Here is a 21,497-nt window from a genome sequence, read left to right as displayed (position 1 = left end):
ATAACCAGGGAGGTGGAGCAAAGCAGTTGCAAGCTTCTCTCCCGCAAGATTTGAGTTAGCATGATGTGCAAGCCAAGCCATGGTGTTAAAAACATCTTAAGGTGTAAACCAGAAAGACAGGGAACCCATGGTCCACCTAATGTTATTGGTCTGCAACTCCCAGCTTCCTTCACAATGCTGGATTGGGCTGATGGAGGAAGTCTGTTTTCTATCCTTTGTACTTTAATTTTTTAAAAAAATTGATGGCAAAACATTCCAAGGGTCTAGGCACAAGGTGATGAAGAGCATTCAGTCTCCCAACCCATCCAAGTCCTAAAGGTAAAGGGACCCCTGACCGTTAGGTCCAGTCGTGACCGACCCTGGGGTTGCGGTGCTCACCTTGCTTTACTGGCCGAGGAAACCGGCATACAGCTTCCAGGTCATGTGGCCAGCATGACTAAGCCGCTTCTGGCGAACCAGAGCAGCGCACGGAAATGCCGTTGACCTTTCCACCGGAGCGGTACCTATTTATCTACTTGCACTTTGACGTGCTTTCAAACTGCTAGGTTGGCAGGAGCAGGGACTGAGCAACGGGAGCTCACCCCATTGCGGGGATTCGAACTGCCAACCTTCTGATCGGCAAGACCTAGGCTCTGTGGTTTAACCCACAGTGCCACCCAAGTCCTAACCCGGCCCAATCTTGCTTAGCTTCCACAATTGGGTAACGTTGATGGTAGTATGGTCACATGTGATTTAGTCATAAATCCAGGTACACAGAGATTTTTCTAGGGCTGACACTTTTCACATATGGTACTAACCACCTCAACAGAAAAGGCAGCATTTCAGACACTTTTGATATGTAATACAGCAGCTGCTTGCTTTGCTGAAGTTTCACGCAGTGAGGTATGCATCACAGACATTCGTGGCACATTTTCAATGAGATCTTCTCAAAGATGAAGTCACCTCTGTCTTTTTCACTAGCCTGATCCATAGCTCACTGAACGAGCAGAGGCATGCATTAATGATCAAAGCAGCTTTGAAAAATGCTGCTGTGACAGCAGCTTCCAATCAAATCACCATGGAACTAGCTTTTGAGGCCAAGGGAACTTTGCAATCCTGTTCCTTTTTACCTCTGAAAAAGGCCCATTACTCAGCACAATGGTATTTTTAAAGTAGATTTTGCAATGCAGAGTAAGGATTAAAGTGACAAGCTTTTCAGATCCTAGCAAACAGCTATACCTTACCGAGGTGATAAGACTTGTGTTTGAGTTGTAGCATTTCAGACTCTTAAAATGGGCTTGCATGATTTTATATGTGGTATTCCACCTGTACACCAGCCTTTGCCAACCTAGTGCCCTCCAGATGTTTTGAACAACTTCCATTGTGAGACTAAGTATTCTGATCCTTTGGAACCTAGCCAGTATCTTTAATACTTAAAATATATGCCTAGGCTACTTTAAACAATATTCTTAATTACTCCATTTTATATATATACTGAACTACTCAGTATGCTTGCATATGTATGAACAAGTAAGTTTAAAGTGTTCAGGATTTATTTTTAAGTAACGTATTCCGGGACTATACAAAATTGCTTCCACTCTTCACTTTATTTCAAGGATAGATTCATACAGCTGACTTCTGAATAATATTTCCCCAGCAAAACAGCAAAACAGATTTAATTTTATGTACACTGTACTGAGTACAATTACAGAGGCAATTTGTATCAACCTTCATTCGGCTTCTCTTCATAAGTGTTCAGTTTTAAGAATGCAAGTGGTGTATTGTGCAGGAACGCAATCATACCATCCACAAATGATATATCATTTGCAACATGTATATTTCAGGGGGGAAATACAAATATTCTTCTCCAGCTTTCAGGTAACGATGGCAGTATATTTAAAGTGATCAAGTTAAATACTTATGTACAGGTAAGAATATTTTAGTTCAAGAACAATTTGGCTGCATACTGCCACTGGAAGTAGTGAATACTAGGTTTTAGTACCTTCCATGTACAATACTTCAGTATCATCATAACACATCTGAGATTATGTATTTACAATGCTTCACAGTATTCTGTATCTTCCATCTGTCCTTTTTATCAAGAGTCAATGCAAAGTTTTGCTTCTCAGTTATTTGAAGTTACGTATAAAATATTATTTCTGGTATTTGCCCATCTTCTATTGATGTACCATTGTTGTTACCCGGTGAACTAAAAAAGAAAAAGCAGGTTTTGCTTGAAGTGGGGGATTCGTGGATTACTTTCTTCAATCCCTTTGTACCATAATGAGAATCAGGGCCCTAAAGAACAATAACAAGATAAGTTTATTTCCTTCTTCTTTACAATACTTTATAAAGTAAGCAGTAAAGTAAATTAGTGGCAAAGAATTACAATACCAGGAAATATATGCTACAGCGGAGATACTCGTTTTAGTAATGAAGAGGCTTATATTATATAAGCCACACATAATCAATACATACAGCCCAGTTTTCTCATCGCTCATGTTTAAAATATTTACAAAATAATTGAGAATATCTTACTTTTAGGGTTGCACAAGCAGTGTAACACACAGTTGGCAGAATCTCTATAGGTTCTTTGAACATCACTCTGAAGGTATTGGCAGTTCCGTCACAGCTAAATCCAGTGTCATTCTGCCCTAGCGTCTGATTTTTCTCATATTCAATTATCTGCAGTAAGACAGCATGGCAAGAAATAAAACAGAAAACACCCTGTGATTTTTTTGATTTAGAAACCACTTCCTACACATTTTATTAAGATGACCAGAACCTGATTTTTGCCACTGGAACCTGTTTCACTCTTCCAGCTTCTGGCTGAAACTGAAACCACCGCTTGGGGCTTCAACAAGCAAAGCTTTCACAACCCATAATGCTTAAATTGGGGCTCTAATTGGCACCTGCAATTAATACACAATCTAATACAAGACCTATACTAATAGTTTGTTTCAGGGCATAGTTCAAAGCAATCAAAACCAACTTCAGAAGCTCTTCCTCAGATGCTCCTTTTGTCATTGGTAAGACAAAAGGGGTTTTGCTCTGTCTTTGGAATGCCTTCCCCAATCAGATTTGTCTAAATTTCTGTGGTGGCTCCCCATTTGTGGAATGTTCTTTCTGGGGAGGTTCAGCTGGCGCCCTCATTATACACCTTTAGGCGCCAGGTGAAAATATTCCTTTCCAACCAGGCCTTCGGCTGATTGACATCCAATACCCTTGTCAATGTGTTGTGGGAGGGAGATTATTGGTTTGTTGCTGTTCTTATTTTTACTATCTGTTTTGTGGTTTTCATATTGTAATTTTATGCTGTGCACCACCCTGACATCTATGGAGGAAGGGTGGTATACAAATTTAATAAATAATTATGATAAGATGATGATAATGATAATAAGTGCTTTTGAAAGTCATCCATTAAAATATTCTGGATTTCTTGATAACTATTTATTTAAGTAGTGGCCAAGCACATTTTTTTCTTCATAAGCCCTACAGTACCTTAACAGAAGATCTGAAAACGTAATTCACACAGATTTCAGTAATTTAGGTAGTATTCCCCTTGAAATACTCCAGCTATATCAAGGTAGCAATACTCAAAGTGGGTGGGTAGGTGTATTCCACAAGCAAGTTCCAATATGGCAAGTCTGAATGGAAATCCAGTTCCATGGGACCATAAGTAAGAAACCCAGTTTCAGTAATCTACTGATCCAATATCCCAAAATGATGAAACTCTGAACAGACCATCCTTGCCAATTTAGTTAAATTAATGAACTATCTACACATTTTGGTGTCTAAGGAAAATGTGTCACTCATTAAGCACGTAGAAAGCATGATGGTACCTGTATATTAACTTGGTAATCCGTGGGTCCATGAATAGACCCATACAATCCAAATCCCACTATCGAAATCCTTCTATTAACGGTGAACCTTAAAAAGAGAAAATAAAAGAATTTGTTGTTGTTGTTTAGTCGTGTTCGACTCTTTGTGACCCCATAGACAATAGAGGGAAGTAAATGTATTTGAAATATGAAGAGAAAAATGTAATTGACTAGTGTTAAAAATTCCAAATAAGGGTTGAATTCCTAAACTACAGTTGTTTCTACCTTTATTCTGCACTGGAATAAGCAAATTCCAGTTCTGCCACATGCTTAAAAAGATACCTGTGCCAAACTACTGTCAAACGAGACCATATTTACCTAACAGATTTTCTTCTCCCTCACCAGCTTCATCATATGGCAAGATCTCCAGAAAAGATAAGCTCAGGCTTCTGTTTGTCTGACAAATAGGGGCAAAGGGCATAATCCCCTCAGCAGGACTCCCTCCCCTTCTGAATCCCCTCCCCAGAAAGACTTGCGAAGTCAGTTCTGTTCTCATCTTCTGAAAATGAAGTTAAAATGCTTATTTCATCAGGGATTCAGAGGGCAATATAGACTACTTTAAAAAGAAAAATAGGAACTATTTGATTTGCTGCTAGTAGTTTTATCAGTTGGGGGGGGGGTTAGTGATTCAATTCAGGAGTTGTTTTATTCCAATGTCTGCTATCATTATTATTTACATTTCTTAGACTCCTTTCTCAAAACAATACCCAAGGTATTTACACAAACATTTAAACAATATTTCTAATAGTAATTAGTCTGTATAAAACCAACTCCTCCCAATACAAATTAACAAAATCAACACTGGAACAACAACAATAAAAGGGACAAAACATCCCATCTCATGGTACTTAACCTGGTATTGTAAGCAACCTCTTGAACTTGCCTAAATGTTAGAAGCTTTGGCCCTTCTTTTAATGCTCTTTTATACAAGTATTATTTAACTGATCCCCATTATCTTTAGTGAAATACTCCAAGTCAACACACAAGAGCATCTGGTGCAACAGCATAGTGTGCTGAACATAAGCTTCAAGCAGTCTCTTCTGAAGAAGACCTCACTGCGAGAGGCCAAGTTACAGGGAACCAGGCAGAGGGCCTTCTCGGTAGTGGCGCCCGCCCTGTGGAACGCCCTCCCATCAGATGTCAAAGTGATAAACATCTACCTGACATTCAGAAGACATCTGAAGGCAGCCCTGTTCAGGGAAGTTTTTAATATGTGACATTTTAGTGTATCTTTCATCTTTGTTGGAAGCCGCCCAGAGTGACTGGGGAAACCCAGCCAGATGGGCGGGGTACAAATAATAAATTATTATTGTTGTTGTTGTTGTTGTTGTTGTTGTTGTTGTTGTTGTTGTTGTTATTATCACTGTGCTTTTGTAAGCACCTGGGCCAGGATTCAGAGAGCTGTATAACCAGTTCTATGCACCCAAAAGAGGCACTAGGCTTTCTTTTTCCTTTTTAAACAGCAGCCACCCATGCCACATGGCAAGCTGTTTTTGAAACTTAGGGTACTTTCAATCGTACCACAACAGTTGTGGCATGGTATTTTGCAGGGTAGGCTCAACAGCTTACAAAGCAAAAACATGTTTCCCCTAGTAGCTCTTTAGGTCCCAGCCACCATTAAGTAAATATATATTGAACAAACCAAGTGTCAAATAATAATCTATTGAATCGGACTAAGGGCCAATGAAACTACATGCACACAGCCTTAATGAATTTGACCCCAAACCTATCAGCCAGTGTTTACACCCAATAAGAAGAACATTTATTATAGGCAGAACAGTGCATCTTTTACCTAGTCTCCATGCAATCCCAAAGCCACAAGAGAAACCTTCCATGTCATAGCCCAAAGTGTCTTTATTTGAGCATCAATGTGCTGCCATACGATTCCCTACATGAGTTATCCAATCCTGTGTGAAAAGCCAAACAGCAGAACAAGCATCCTTAGCCATGCTTTCTTCTTTAATGTGTCTATGATGGCAGGGAAAGTACATGCCTTCATGGCCAGCTACTAAGTTGCTAACTGAGCAATAATATTTTGGAAGGTTTCTCCTAATTGTGATAGGCTAATCACACGAGTTCCCCTGAAAATGGACCAATACCTGATCCTGTCACTTGTTCCACTGTAACCCCAGCGGCTCTCCACTTGCTGGAATCTATTTATGCTGCATTCCTTTCCTCTAAGACAGCATCTTGGTCGGTCAATATAGTCAACTCTAGGCTTAGGGTTGACTGTAAAATGCAGAAAGAGATTTACTACTTCCCGATCTGACAAAATTCCAGACTGAGCAGGACCTGGAAAAAAAGGCAGTGCAACTGAGCTGAATATATTCTATATACTAGGAGGCCTACTGAGAAATGTTCTTGAGGCAACTATTACTTTATAAGCCTATTTTTTTTACAGCAATCCCACTGCTAGATTTTATCTGTTTAACTTGGATTAACTAATCTGGGCTATAAACGGAGAAAGACCAACATGCTTCAAGAGAAGGCTGACAAGATCCAAATACTCGAACCAAAACATAGCTTGTGAATCAAGCTTGTTATCTGCTAGCATAAGCTCTAATGTTTTTTAAGATAAAATTAATATAAGCACTGGGATAAAAGGTTTGAATGTCCACCTCAGCTAGTCTGAAATATGTTGTGTTAGCCACATATTTACTGAATAAGACTTCTTCCACAACACACAGGTTAGACTTGAGAACTATTTGTACTAGTAGTACTTTGGCAATTAAGATTTGTATTATGAGTGATTATTTTCCATGATATATGGTCTATAGATCTGTGTTCACACTGCCAAATTTGCCATTGGCAATAGACTTAAACAGGATGAAACACTTAATTATTCTGGTTTAACTGGTTTGTATATTGCAGACACACACACAAAAGAACCATTTTAGCAGTGTGACTTGTGAAATAGGTAAAACCAGGTGTTTAGTTTTATATATGATTCTCAACCAGTTAAATCAGAAATATGAAACACAAAGTTATTACAATATATAAAATTAAATACATGTAAATTTAAATGCAAGGTGTTTTTTAAAAACAACAACAACCCTGAAACATCGTAATTTTTAAAAAACTGAAACATCATAATTATGGTCCTTTGCTGTGCCTAAGGCAAATATCCCAAGTGAAAACAACACATGAAGCCAACAGATTTGTTTTTAAGTGCTTCATCCAATGTTCAACCCCTGACATGACTAAATTGTCTTGTAAAAGAAGTAAGTTCCAGAGAGTTCAATGAGACTTGCTCCCAGGTAAATAAGCCATTATCTGTGGATGGTTTGTATCTTTTAGTGCAAGCTACTTTCCATTTTTTTACAGGATCTAACTACTGCAGGATGTATCACACACATTTGTTTTCTATCCTACAAGAGACCCTTCCCATTTTTGAAAGCAGACAGCCTGTCAATGAGGCACAAATTTTGTCTTCCACTATAAAAATGATTAAATTAATTGAGGATAACTGTTCCCATAGGCAATTCTCATTATTGGCAGCTAACATCTTAACTGCAGGGATTAAACAAAAAATGAATGAGCAACATTACAAATATGATTTAACAAAATCTGGAGAATAAAGCTGCAGTCTTATGCAGATTTTCTGAGAAGCAGGTCTTATTGAGATCAACAAGGCTTACTTCAACATAAACATCACTGGATCAAGCTGCAAGAGCATCACAAAAATACAAAAAAGTCAGATTTCTGAGCAAACAAAATATACTGTATTGTTTTCTTGCTACTTTTCTCGCACCAATGACCATGTTGTTAAACATAGATGATTTAATCTCTAGTAAAAGGGCCAACAGAACTGGAACCTTAGCACATATTTTAGACATTATATCTAAAAACATAGAGAACCTTTCACTTTTTGCAACAATGAAGCCAGCCATACAGTTACCTGCTGCAAACTCTTCAATAGTCATCAGTGGAAAGCGGATTAAGGAGAGGGCTTTGCCAAGCACTTTCTGCTTATTGGCAGATGTGACGGGCAATTGCTGTCTTTGACATTCTGCTTCAGCCCAGCGAACAACAGCTCCAAAAAGCCTACTTTCACGAATACTTAGTGTGTCTCTTTCCAATACTGCACACAAAGTGTCTGAAGAAGAAGAATGAAGTTACTTGCGAACTGAGGACTCCATCCCCTCCCCACTTCTGCCCAGAAAATTCACTGCTATTGAATGCCTTTTAAAGTTACTACATAAACTAGCTTTCTCAGCCTATACTCCTTAAATTAATTTGACAATATAGTTGACACAAACTTTTTTAAAAAAGCTGTGCTGTCCTTCATCTGAAGATTACAGGGCAGTTTACAATATAAAACAAAAAAATGCACATCATAATAACAAACAAAAATAATAATCCCCCGCACACAGATTAAAGGTAAAGGTAAAGGTACCCCTGCCCGTACGGGCCAGTCTTGACAGACTCTGGGGTTGTGCGCCCATCGCACTCAAGAGGCCAGGGGCCAGCGCTGTCCGGAGACACTTCCGGGTCACGTGGCCAGCGTGACATCGCTGCTCTGGCGAGCCAGAGCTGCACACGGAAACGCCGTTTACCTTCCCGCTAGTAAGCGGTCCCTATTTATCTACTTGCACCCGGGGGTGCTTTCGAACTGCTAGGTTGGCAGGCGCTGGGACCGAGCAATGGGAGCGCACCCCGCCGCGGGGATTCGAACCACCGACCTTTCGATCGGCAGGTCCTAGGCGCTGAGGCTTTTACCCACAGCGCCACCCGCGTCCTGCACACAGATTACATAGGACCTAATTAAAAAGAAACTCAGTGGGAATGTGCATTCAGTTGGAGTGCAAAATCTAGTACTAATCTCCCCTAAAATGGTCAAGACAATCAGGCTAGCTTGGAAAGTTAAATGCCCAACTAAAATCACCCATTAACAAAGAATGTGGATCTTTTTGGATCAACATGTGAGAAGGGATAGCAAAAATACTATCAGTTAAGTTCTCAGCCTAGTCCTTCAAAAAGAACATAAATGGTTAGAGGGCTACTTACCTATATCAATATCTGTGAACCCTTCTGCACTTATTGCATCCATAGTACTTTTGTCTATTGTGTCAAGACAGAGACTAGCTAGTTGTGGTTCATCAAATAAACGAGCCTATGCAAGAGAGATTTACTTAGAATTATTTTGCAAATTCTGTATTGCAGGATAGGCTTGACAGCTAATAGAAACAGTTTCCAACATAAAATAACAAAAAACAACAAAACCAACCTTAATTTCACACTGCTGCTCCCAACATTAATATGTTTTGTAAACAAAACTCCATTTGCTACCTTCAATCCTTGCTTGCCTTACTTCTATCAACAGTGACACAAAGCATGACTAATCAGGGTTCCCATTTAATACCAGTTTAAAATCTTGGTTATGAGCTGGCTTCAACCCCTTAGCAACTGGTTACCCTAAGCAGTCTTAACTGTGGGTGGTGGGGGAAAATAGTCACAATTAAGGTAGAAAAGATTTCCCTACTGGCTCCCAGGTCTTCACTGCAGTTAGAAGTGTTTCTGAACTAGCTCTGGGGCATACACAGAATCCTATGCATGCTTAATTTTCAGTGAGTCTAATGGAACAGTGCCTGATAGGCACCAATCTTTAAGAACTGTTAAACATTGTAACTCGTATAGGTTATTGGAGGATGAATTTGAATCTGATACACCAGAGGCTGATAACACTGAATATCAGAAACCACCAAGCTTCACGCCATTTTCTTCCAATAACAAAAGATGAAAAACTTAACAACTGATCACTAGCTCATGCTGTATTTATAAAACAGTCCTGAATGCTAAGCAATTTGTCTTTCCACAGTGTTGTTCACAACACACACACACACACAGGCTGAATCAGGATCATGAGCAGGATCAAATGTGTGAGTTATCATAATTTCCATATTCCAGCATCATTCACAACTGCTTTACTGCGTGCTCAGATCTACGCAATTAGGAAAGTAACAGACACATATTTCAAGTTAGCTCATTAAGTATGCAAGTCAGCAGGTTACCTGAGTAAGCAGCATAAAGGCATTGTCTGCCCGAAGGTGCTTAGTGAGAAATTCAACACAATGAGCTTCTAAGGCTGGGACAGCGTACTTCTTGGCTGTGTAGAGAGTGGTCATAACGGTTTCGGGACCAATCTGAACTTCATCTGAATACAAAAACCTAGGAATCAAAGAAGAGCAAGTTATGAGAACAGTGCTTGATGACAATTAAGGCAGCCGCCCTTTATAACATGAAAGGCCCATTGAACTTACTTTGAAGTACATACACATAGCACTGAGCTGAAAGTCACTCAAGATCCTAATATCCTTTGTTCTGCAGAGCTGGTTCTACAGCATATGGCAGGCAATCCTACCCCAAATATTAACGGACAATCTTGACTATCTGCAGAAAGTCAGCAGCTTTACAAACCTGAAAGGTCGGAGATTGCCTTACGATGCAAAAACAGACCAGAAATACTACATTCCTAGAAGAATGGTTTAGAGCTTCTTTGTTACTGACCAGATATAAACTCAGATTCAAGTATTTTGACTTCCAACTATTTTCATCTTGGGCTCTTAGGCTGCATCTTCCAGATCATACACACCACAGCAGCATCTCCACACCCAAATCTATATTCTATTCAAAATCCACACCAAAACTCTGATCCGCAATAACTGGTTTGAATGAGGAGTTAACATAAAAGGTCAGGCACTAGACAATTCTCTCTGCCGTGCAAAAGAAAAAAACTCAAGATTGCAATACCATCTTGTGCAGAGAACAAGCACTGCCAGTTGCTTGACACCACAAGACCTCTATCCATGTCCTCCAAACAGGGAGTGAGACTTCACCAATAGATCTATCAATGCACTCACAGAGGGAGTGTACACTAAATCTTGTGCAGCATGACTTTTTACACAATACCTGGAAGAAGCAATTCCAGGATTGCCATAACTGGCATAATTAAGTGAAGCAAAACCCAACACAGTAAGCCCCTGGTTCAAATCTTCCCTCACTAAGCCACTGACCAGTGGGTCTTTCAGGAAATCAAAATCTGTGCCACAGCCTCCAAGGTCACATTCCACAGACCAGGTTACATTTGTTTATTCATAACATTGATTTATATGTCAGTCTTGAATTTAAGCGGTCCCTTGCTGGTCACAGGTGACAAGGAGTTCCAAGTGCAGTGACAGAGATGGGATGGAAGACTCTATCCTTCTTTGGCACCCAATAATACGAATCAAGCAAGCTGTCAGAGGAAGAAAAACCCGTCCATCACATCCAGCTTAGAAAAATATGTGCAGAAAGTTAAATTATGGAATTAGCTACCTTAGAATATGGTTAGGGCCACCAACTTAGATGGCTTTAAATGGGGAAGTAGACAAATTCATTAAGGGTAATAGCTTACAAGTTATGATAGCTGTATATTCCTTCAAGTATCAGAGGAGGTATGCATCTGAATGTTAGTTGTTGTCCCATAAACAGTTGGTTGGCCAATGCAGAAAACAGGGTGCTGGACAAGTTGGTCCTCCGGTCTGATCCAATAGGATGGTTCTTGTTTTCTTAAAATGCTGCTGTAGAAAGGACAGTTTCCACTCTCTCCTGTACTTATGGTATAGGAGGTATATGGTATGGTATAGCTTATGGCAGTCCAGCTACTTTTGTTGATTATACTCTAAGAACTGCATAGCCACAAGCAAGTTGGGATGTAAATGTCTATATAAAATAACTATGAACAAATATAAATTATTCAATAAAACATGCTATTTATTTTTACAGGTGTAAAATACTATAAAATATAAATTTAGCACCATAACAACATGAAAAGGGTCCTACTGGATTAATAGCCTTCTCCCATTGTTGTTCCTCGCAAACTGGTAGTCAGAAGCATACTGTGTCCAATACTGGGAAACATAGCCATCATGCTAGCCACAAACAACTGGCTGCCCAACCCCATTTTTATAGCCACCTAAGGCAACACCCACACCATAAATTTAAAGCACTATGCCACATTAAACGGCCATGGCTCCCCTCATGTAGAATCCTGGGAACTGTAGTTTGTTAAGGGCACTGAGCGTTGTTAGCAGACCTACTTAATCCTTTTCCAGAGCTACAATCCCCCAACAACTCTGGGAACTGCACCTCTGGGAGGGGAATAGAATCATAGAGTTGGAAGAGACCCTGTTTGATCGTGTTTTTAATATGCTGTTGGGAGCCACTCAGTGGCTGGGGAAACCCACTCAGAAGAGCAGGGTATAAATAATAAATTTATTATCATCATCATCTAGTCCAACCCCCAGCAATGCAAGAATATGCAGCCATCCCACACAGGGAGCGAACCTGCGACCTTGTCAGCACCATGCTCTGACCCACTAGGGATGTGGGTGGCGCTGTGGTCTAAACCACTGAGCCTCTTGGGTTTGCCGATCAGAAAGTCGGTGGTTCGAATCCCAACGACAGGGTGAGCTCCGGTTACTCTGTTGTCCCAGCTCTTGCCAACCTAGCAGTTCGAAAGCACGCCAGTGCAAGCAGATAAATAGGTACCACTGTGGCGGGAACATGAACGGCGTTTCCATGCGCTCTGGTTTCCGTCACGGTGTTCCATTGTGCCAGAAACGGTTCAGTCCTGCTGGCCACATGTCCCAGAAAGCTGTCTGTGGACAAATGCCAGCTCCCTCGCCCTGAAAGCGAGATGAGCGCCACAACCCCATAGTCGCCTTTGACTGGACTTAACCGTCCAGGTGTCCTTTACCTTTTACCTCTAACCCACTGAGCTATCCAGCTGATGGAAAGGGGGGGGTCTCCTAAGAGCTCTCAGCACCCTTAACAAATTACAGCCCCACAATTCCTTGGGGAGAAGCCCAAGGACTGTTTTTAAAGCGGTACCATAGCGCTTCGAAGGATGGTGTGGACGCGGCCACATCTTGACAATGCCTCGCGCACGGAGCGTATATCCAGCAGCCACCGCCGTCGCGACCCACCCTTCCTTCCTCCTCGACGGACCTGAGCAGGGCGAGGAAAGCGGCGGGCTCCACGTCGGGCAGCTCGATCTCGGCCGAGGTGGTGGCCATGCCGCCGTTGAACATGGCGTCGAAGACGGCGCTGCCGGCGGCCAGGACGAAGCGGTGCGCGGGGATGCGTTGCTGGCCCGGCCCGGGCGCGCCCCCTCCGGCCCTCGGCCCGCCTTTGCCCACCACGAAGCGCACGTCGCTCAGCAGCTCGTTGGCGAAGAGGAAGGCGAAGCGCTCCCGGAGAGACCGCTTCGTGGCCTGCCAGTTGTACACCGGCTCGCGCTGCACCACCACGGGGGCCACGGCCGGCGACGACGACGACGAGGCCGCCACGGCGACGCCGGCCGCCGACGCCGCCTCCGAGGGCCCCGACGACGCTGTCGCCTCAGGGCCGCCCGCGGCCGCCATCGCGAACCCTCTTCAGGCCGGCGCACGCGCACTCGCGGCCTCTTGGCTCACAATGGGTGGCCCCTTTCTCCAAGCTGCGCCGGCGCGGCGTTACGCAGGCAGCGCGGCGACGCACACCCGGGCTTGGTGCGCCCGAGGCGAAAGCTTGAAAGCGCCTGCGCACAACTCACAGAGATAAAATGGGAGAGAGAGAAGCATTCCATTGTGCGAGTGGGTCGTTTCGTGGTTCATTTTGGGGGAAAGGGAGGGTGGGCGTTTGTATTCCGCAGAAATCAATAGAGTTGCCCAGTGGAGAGTTCCTGCACATTCTTATTCAGGTTTTGTTTTATTGTTGATTTTAATTTTTGGTTCCTCAGCGTTAATAAAAAGAAGTCATGCCCATCCCTAGTCATTATTCCCATATTGCCAGTGGGGGCCCTGCGAACTAATCCACTGGTAGCCTGACACTTTTCCAAGCTGGGAATCAGAATGGGAGCATCTCCAGCATCGCACAGGGTTCTTCGCATAGCTGTCAGCTTTTCCCTTTTCTTGCGAGGAATCCTATTCGGAATAAGGGAATCTCCCTTAAAAAAAAGGAAAACGTTGACAGCTATGGTTCTTGGGAGGGTAAAGTGAATTGTCTCCTCGGAAGGAGGATAATACTCAGACGTAGTTAAACGTGATTCTATAGGCACTAAAACAGATCTTAAGTTATTTCTTTATTTAAAACATTCCCTACATGCTCTTGATTGTAAATGCAATTCTAAAGCAGGTTACAAGTGGCACCTCATTCGCCTCACACAGAGTAGCAACAAGAAATTAAATGCTGGTGGTGCTGTGGGTTAAACCACTAAGCCTAGGGCTTGCTGAAGGTCGGCGGTTCGAATCCCCGCGACTGGGTGAGCTTCCGTTGCTCAGTCCCTGCTCCTGCCAACCTAGCAGTTCAAAAGCACACCAGCGCAAGTAGATAAATAGGTACCGCTCCGGCGGGAAGGTAAACGACGTTTCTGTGCGCTGCTCTGGTTCACCAGAAGCGGCTTAGTCATGCTGGCCAATAAAGCGAGATGAGCGCCGCAACCCCAGAGTCGTCTGCGACTGGACCTAATGGTCACTTTACCTTTACAATATGCTAGGGACGCAGGTGGCGCTACCTTTGCCTTTTACTATATGCTACTTTGGGGTGGGGGGAGATGATCTGCAAAAGTAGGAAGTTCACCAGCCATCATTTTGAGCCATGCCTGAATTTTAATCCACTTGCTCTGACCAACAAAGTGAGTGATTACAATTGCAGGATATTTGATATACATGGACACTGTTATAATGCATCATTTTCAGATCTATCAGGATCTATCAAAGTCTGTATTAAATAAAGGGGAAATTGTGTGGTGCTACCCAATTGCTGATGTGGGTGGCGCTGTGGGTTAAACCACAGAGCCTAGGGCTTGCCGATCTTGGAAGGTCGGCGGTTCGAATCTCTGCGACGGAGTGAGCTCCCATTGCTCGGTCCCTGCTCCTGCCAACCTAGCAGTTCAAAAGCACGTCAAAGTGCAAGTAGATAAATAGGTACCACTCCGGTGGGAAGGTAAACAGCGTTTCTGTGCGCTGCTCTTGTTCGCCAGAAGCGGCTTAGTCATGCTGTACGCCGGCTCCCTCGGCCAGTCAAGTGAGATGAGTGCTGCAACCCCAGAGTCGGTCACGAGTGGACCTAACGGTCAGGGGTCCCTTTCCCTTTACCCAATTGCTGACTATGCCCACTGACAGCAGAACAGGGAGAGAAGAAATTTTTGGCAGCCCATCCCACCCTGCAGTGTGACCTGCACCACCTCAAAATCTGCTCCAGAGGGTTGGGCAAACATTCAGAGCAGATTTAGGTGGGGGGCAGTTTGGCACAGTGGGGAGATCACTAAAAATTGCATCCCACCCTGTTATGGGCATAGCCAGGATTTTTGTTGGGGTGGAGGGCAGAACCAAAGTGATTGATCAGTTTGTAAGGTATTTCTATTGTTTTACTTGATGGGGGGGGGGGCAGCTGTTCCCAGCTCCTCCTTGACTACGCCCATGCGCCCTGTTCCACTGACAGATTCCATTCCATCAGCAGACGGTCACCACTGGATATCACTGTATGCATGTCCAATGCTCTATTCAGAATTCTCTTTAGCAGCTTTTAAAAGATGGATACAGCATAAGAGGGATGAGAATTATCAGCTATTTGCTGTTCCAAATGTTTTGTAACTGGAAACATAAATGTGTTTTGCCAGCATAACATGCTGTTGGGGCACACGGCTGACATTGTGTTATCAGAAAATGATAAAATTATTTATTTAAGGACGAATTTTACTGGGTCTCACTCGGTGCTTGTTATGGCTTTGTATTAAGCTGGCTTTCAAGGAAGGTGAAATTGTGGAGTGGGATACGTAAGAAGATAAAAAGTGAGGCCTCCAGGAAGTCAGCAAGCAGAAAACAAAATCAATAGTCCTCAATAGTTTCAAGTGTGACCTTGCAATTAGAGGTGGGAGTTTAGAAGGTTGACACTAGGATTGAAACTAGGGTTTGGCTTGCCATTTTTAGTTTCTGTCTGAAGCCAGTGTTCTTCCTAGCGGGTCTGGCTCCTTTAACCTTGCACAATGATTTTCGGTCAGCCTGGAAAAAATATTTATTTGCAAAGCTGCAATGTTATGGGCGTTTCATAGGTTACCTTATCCCTATGGGAGACGAACTGGACAGAGCAATACTTGGGCAACATGCTGCAGAAATTGAACACCAATATGACTGAGGCTTAGTCTCAAATAACATGCAAATTGATGGAGGACTACAGTCCTATAAACCCAGCAAACTACCTTCGCAAGTTCCCTGTTCGAAAACACCACAGAGCTTTTACTCTGGTAAATGTTCTTCCATCAACAGTTCTGGAGGGGAGGTTCCAAAAAATCGCCTACTGTCCCTGTGAATCTGGAGATGTAGAATTGATAACTCATGTTCTTATGTGTTGCACATTTTCTTGTGATATATGTAACATTTTTATTCAACTCCTTTTTAAAAAAACTAGGACAATTGAATGTATTTCAGCCATTTTCGTTTTTTTGAGACATCTCTCTATTCCAAGGGGGCTAACTGTTGTGTTGCTGCATGTACAACTCACCAGGGACTGATTTTACCTGGTTGATGACACTGATTTCTATGCTTGGCATTTTATAGTACTTTTACACACCACACCGATGTCCAAGTAGTGCGAGACTCCAGGGGTTCTAGCCACTTACCTGGCGTTCAAGTTTCCTTTGGAAATGAGGCACAGCAGAGACTGTGGTGTCTTTATGATGTATGGTTTATTTACACATATATACAACCTGGGCCTATGATTGAGGGGTTCAAAGCATTACACTTCAAGAGTCTCTCCCATTGCTGCAGCCTTCCATTCAAACAGGCAGCCCACATTGTGCTTTGGCCTCCTTCGACAGCTATTTGCATTTAACAGACTGACACCTTTCCCCCTTGATCACACCACAGCCCACTGAAATCCTAAAACTTCCTCCTAACAAATGCACTGGCATTGTCTTCAGAATCACTGTCTCAGAGCTCAGGGTGGGGCTCCTGTTGAGAATCCAGTTCCACCTTAAGGAGCAGATGTGTGGAATTGTTGCGTGTCACATGTCTGTTTACATTCCAGCACATTATGCTGGGAACTTCTGTTGTGTGTATAGCTTTTGCTTTTAGCTGTTCTCTCTGAGACGACATGAGAGAGAGATGACATGTTTCCTTGTCCTGATTTATGATTAATAAATCTGTAGTTGTAGTATGCTTCCACAAGCCTCACGCCTATTCTGTGTGTGCAGTTCCATCTGCTGATAATGTGCCCTGGCTGAGTAAGCCCAGGTCGCTGATTACGTCGGAACAGAAGCGATGGTCTTCACAGTGGGATGGCTGGAAGGGAACGGCCCAGCCGGGGCTAGCCAGCTGGCCTACCGGCCATCTTTATGCCGACAACAGCTCCACCCAACTGCCAGCAGGCAGAGAGTCTTTGCTTTGCCAATTGCTTCCTTAATAGCTCTGCCCCTTCCCTTTGTCCCCTTTTAATGGTCCATCTCTCCGAGCAATTATCTGGCACAGGAAGTTGGTCTGACCTGTACTTACTAAATCCAGCATCTGTCAGCCTATTTTAATACTCCAAGCATTGATTAATTTCTAACACTTACCAAATCCAGAAATTATGGGTTCCCTGCACCCACAAACTCTGGCACCCAAACTAATAACAGTACTATACAGTTATTAGTAATTTTATTTTTTATGGTTTTTGTGTTTTGTTTGGTACTACTTTATATATTTGTACACGTGTTGTTGTTTTTTAATACTGGCCATTGACCGTCATAAAGAGATTGATTGATTGAAACCAATAGTCTTCCTGTGCTGCTGCTTCCCAGCATCTCGTATGCAGAGGTTTACTGTTTCTGAAAATAAAGGTTCCCCATTTAGCTATTGTGCCACAAGCATTTGCTCTAGAAGGCTGTGATAGGTGTACTCTCACATTCAGGGGATTTACAAATGATGATGCTTTTCTCCCTTGGCTCAAAATTAGTGCCATAAAGCACACAGCTAGCACCTATTTCTATTTTCCCTCAGTAAATATTCTACCCCACTAGATGGTATTAGTGCATGTGTTCTCTCCTGAGTTTTCCCCCCACATGAAGAGCAGTATGCATCTTGAAATATGCAGCAGTACTAAATTCTTGGCTGAGAAGCAGAGAGTGATTGAAAATCATCTCTGTTTTCCCAAACATATACAGTACTAGATCCTCTGGGCAATACCACTTTTCCCCGATCAATTGCTTTCTGAGTAAGTAGCAATTGTACTGTAGGCTTGAAGCCCCATCTGCAGCAATTATAAAACACAACGAAGGCTCAGAAGCAGCTGCCACAAAGACTCATATGCCAAGAAACAACATCAAACATGAAAACTCCTCTTATAAAGCTGGCAGGGCAGACCTCAGGAGTGAAGCCGCCTGGGTATCCCTGGGCCCTTCGCTTTTTCTCAGCTTAACCTACCTTACAGGGTTGTTGTAATGACAAACTGGGGGAGGAGAAATCATACCCTCCAACATTTCTCTGATGAAAATAGGGACGTCCCATTCCATAATGATAATGTTACTATTTATACCCCACACATCTAATTGGGTTGCCCCAGCCACTCTGGGCAACTTCCAACCTATATAAAAACCATAAAAAACATTAAACTTTTTTTAAAAACTTCCCTATACAGGATTGCCTTCAGACACCTTGGGGATTGGATAACCCCATACCCTCCAACCATCCAATAAAAATAGGGACATCCTAAGCAAAAGCGGGACATTCCGGGATCAAATCAGAAACCGGGATGGCTTCTCTAAATCAGAGACGTCCCTGAAAAATAGGGACGCTTGGAGGGTCTGAGAAGTATGCCACCTTTGGCTCTGGGGGGAAGCAGGATGAGAATGTAATAGCAAGCATAACAAAACTTGAGAGCAGTAAAGGTAAAGGGACCCCTGACCATTAGGTCCAGTATTGGCCGACTCTGGGGTTGCGGCACTCATCTCGCTTTATTGGCCGAGGGAGCTGGTGTATAGCTTCCGGGTACAGTACCGGAGCGGTACCTATTTATCTACTTGCAGGTCGGCAGTTCGAATCCCTGTGTCGGGGTGAGCTCCCGTTGCTCGGTCCCAGCTCCTGCCAACCTAGCAGTTCGAAAGCACGTCAAAGTTCAAGTAGATAAATAGGTACCGCTCCGGTGGGAAGGTAAACAGCATTTCTGTGCGCTGCTCTGGTTCACCAGAAGCGGCTTAGTCATGCTGTACGCCGGCTTCCTTGTCCAATAAAGTGAGATGAGCACCGCAACCCCAGAGTCGGTCACGACTGGTCAGGGGTCCCTTTACCTTTACCTTCCATGGATTTAATTTCTGCTGTTCCAACTGACCAGTTTCCAACTGCATAAAGCTGAAATTGCACATGTTACATGTGGGTAGGTTGCGATCATACTGTACATACAAGCCTCCCATCCATTTTTTGGATCTAGTTTCAACTCAGGCTTACCTAAGCAAAACTATTCTACAAGGGTAGCTGGGATAGTCTAACCAAAACCAGCAGAGGGTGTTGTGGTAGCAAACAAACAAACAAACCAAAAATCCTCCTATAACAATGTGTTTGTATGTTTATTCAAGAGCAATGGTCCAGTGCTTTTTTTTTCTTTAAAAATGTTTAGGGGTACTCTCATTTTGACTCAAGAAAATCAACATTCTATAGTTCAAATCAGGAAAAATAAATAGAGTAAATAGACAAAAGTACAAAGATTCAAAAAATGTTTAGGGGTATGCATCTCCCCAGAAAAAAAGCACTGCAATGTTCCAATCCTATATGCATACCCAGAAGAAAGCCACACAGAGTTCATTGTACAGGCTTGCAGCCTTACTCTGTTCAATGGAGCTTGCAATCCTGTGCACTTTCTGCAGGAGTAGTTCCATGAATGCAGAGTCAGTAACGCACAGCATTGTGCTGCAATTGGTCTACTGCGGCATAAGCAGCCATGGATACAAGTTAAGTCCACATCCTATGTGGACTCATGTCACACAAGCAAATTAATCTCAACAAGTGTAGATGACAGCAGGAGAAGCACAAAGGGGGAAGTCAGCCTGGGAACCACACACACCAGGACATAAATAATAGGGGTGAAAATAAATAAATAAATAAATAAATACCGTATTTTTTGCTCTATAAGACTGACTTTTCCCTTCCTAAAAAGTAAGGGGAAATGTGTGTGCGTCTTATGGAGCGAATGCAGGCTGCGCAACTATCCCAGAAGCCAGAACAGCAAGAAGGATTGCTGCTTTCACTGTGCAGCAATCCCTCTTGCTGTTCTGGCTTCTGAGATTCATAATATATTTTTTCTTGTTTTCCTCCTCCAAAAACTAGGTGCATCTTGTGGTCTGGTGCGTCTTATAGAGCGAAAAATACGGTAAATAAAGGGGGGGGGGCTAGACGGACCATTGTAAAATGAGCCCATCCCCTGACTTAGCCAAATCAAGTCACCGGGAGATTGTGGTAACTGTAAGGAAAAAGAAATATAAAAAATGAATGTAAAAGGTGCCCTGGCAGAATCAGGCCAGTTGCCCATCTGGTCAAGCATCCTGCCTACACAGGAGAGGCATCTGGTTGCCTAGACAAAACAATAAATTCTGTGCTCCCCTAGAGACCTGGAATGGGGCAAGGCAGCATCACAGGCAGCCAGCTAGAAGCCACCAACACACAGTTTCACCACTGGGTGCAAACTTGAATATTGGGGGAGGCCAGGTAAATCTGCCCCTGCATAATCACAAGACATGGCACACACACCATTGGAATAGCAATGCCCAACAACTGGGGAGGAGCCCCTTCAAATATTTTATTGGGGGGCTAAGGGACCTCAGCCTTAGAAGCCCCATTGCATGCAGTGACTTCCTTCTGAGTAAGACGGGCATTTAGGATTTAACCCTGCAGATCTTTTAGTCTCCAAGGTGCTACTGCAGGTGGGGACATAGGAGCCAACTCCTAGGAGCTGAGGTCCCTTCGGCCCCCCAATAAAATATTTGAGCGACCCACCCAATGTTGATAGGCATTAACATTCAAAGGTTGCATCATGTGATGGATTATGCAACCCCCTCATATTTTATTCAAGTTGGCACCCATGATGTTTATCACCTTTTTGGCTCCTATGCAAGGCTGGATTTAGGTTTGATGAGGCCCTAAGCTACTGTAGGTAATGGGGCCCTTTATATGCCCAGCTGTCCTTTGTCAACAACAAATTGTCCCTATTTTTTGTGTTGGATATATGCTATATGGTAATTTATGGACCTAAAGGTAAAGGGACCCCTGACCATTAGGTCCAGTCGTGGCCGACTCTGGGCTTGCGGCGCTCATCTCGCTTTATTAGCCAAGGGAGCCGGTGTACAGCTTCCGGGTCATGTGGCCAGCATGACTAAGCCGCTTCTGGCGAACCAGAGCAGCGCACAGAAATGCCGTTTACCTTCCCACTGGAGCGGTACCTATTTATCTACTTGTACTTGACATCCTTTCGAACTGCTAGGTTGGCAGGAGCAGGGACCGAGCAACGGGAGCTCACCCCATCAGTGGCGTAGTGTGGGTTGTCAGCACCCGGGGCAAGGCAAGTAATTTGTGCCCCCTAACCCATGGATTTGCGCCCCCTAACCCTAACCCCCAGATGTTGCGCCCGGTGCGGCCGCCCCCCTGCACCCCC

At 43.4% G+C, this 21,497-nt stretch overlaps 1 protein-coding gene and 1 long non-coding RNA gene across 2 annotated transcripts in view; both read right to left on the bottom strand.

Annotated features, from left to right (window-relative positions):
• Positions 1-21,442, bottom strand: part of LOC309356934 — a 177,115-nt gene extending 155,673 nt beyond the window's left edge. The window contains exon 1 of the long non-coding RNA XR_014162914.1: positions 21,363-21,442. This is a non-coding gene — a long non-coding RNA (uncharacterized lncRNA). The remainder of the gene's footprint in view (positions 1-21,362) is intronic.
• BTBD1 (BTB domain containing 1) lies at positions 1,568-13,279 on the bottom strand. The gene is made up of 8 exons (XM_081888632.1): positions 12,849-13,279; positions 9,872-10,028; positions 8,868-8,973; positions 7,759-7,956; positions 5,960-6,152; positions 3,822-3,909; positions 2,518-2,664; positions 1,568-2,277 (listed from the first exon to the last, which is right to left on the bottom strand). Exons 1-8 carry the CDS (start codon positions 13,262-13,264, stop codon positions 2,119-2,121), a joined length of 1,464 nt encoding a protein of 487 aa, XP_081744758.1. The 5' UTR covers positions 13,265-13,279; the 3' UTR covers positions 1,568-2,118.
• Positions 21,443-21,497: the final 55 nt, after the last annotated feature.

This window comes from Podarcis melisellensis, assembly GCF_964234715.1.
Source record: "Podarcis melisellensis genome assembly, chromosome: 14".
Lineage (NCBI taxonomy): Eukaryota > Metazoa > Chordata > Lepidosauria > Squamata > Lacertidae > Podarcis > Podarcis melisellensis.
This window is presented reverse-complemented; position numbering and strand designations above follow the sequence as displayed.

What these genes read in the sequence shown, in the direction of transcription:
- BTBD1 (XM_081888632.1), bottom strand. Translation starts at nt 13,264, where the DNA reads ATGGCGGCCGCGGGCGGCCCTGAGGCGACAGCGTCGTCGGGGCCCTCG. An exon ending in GTTCACAGATATTGATATAG is followed by an intron (nt 7,957 to 8,867) that starts GTAAGTAGCCCT and finishes CTTCTTCTTCAG; the next exon opens with ACACTTTGTGTGCAGTATTG. An exon ending in CTGCTTGTGCAACCCTAAAA is followed by an intron (nt 2,278 to 2,517) that starts GTAAGATATTCT and finishes ATTGTTCTTTAG; the next exon opens with GGCCCTGATTCTCATTATGG.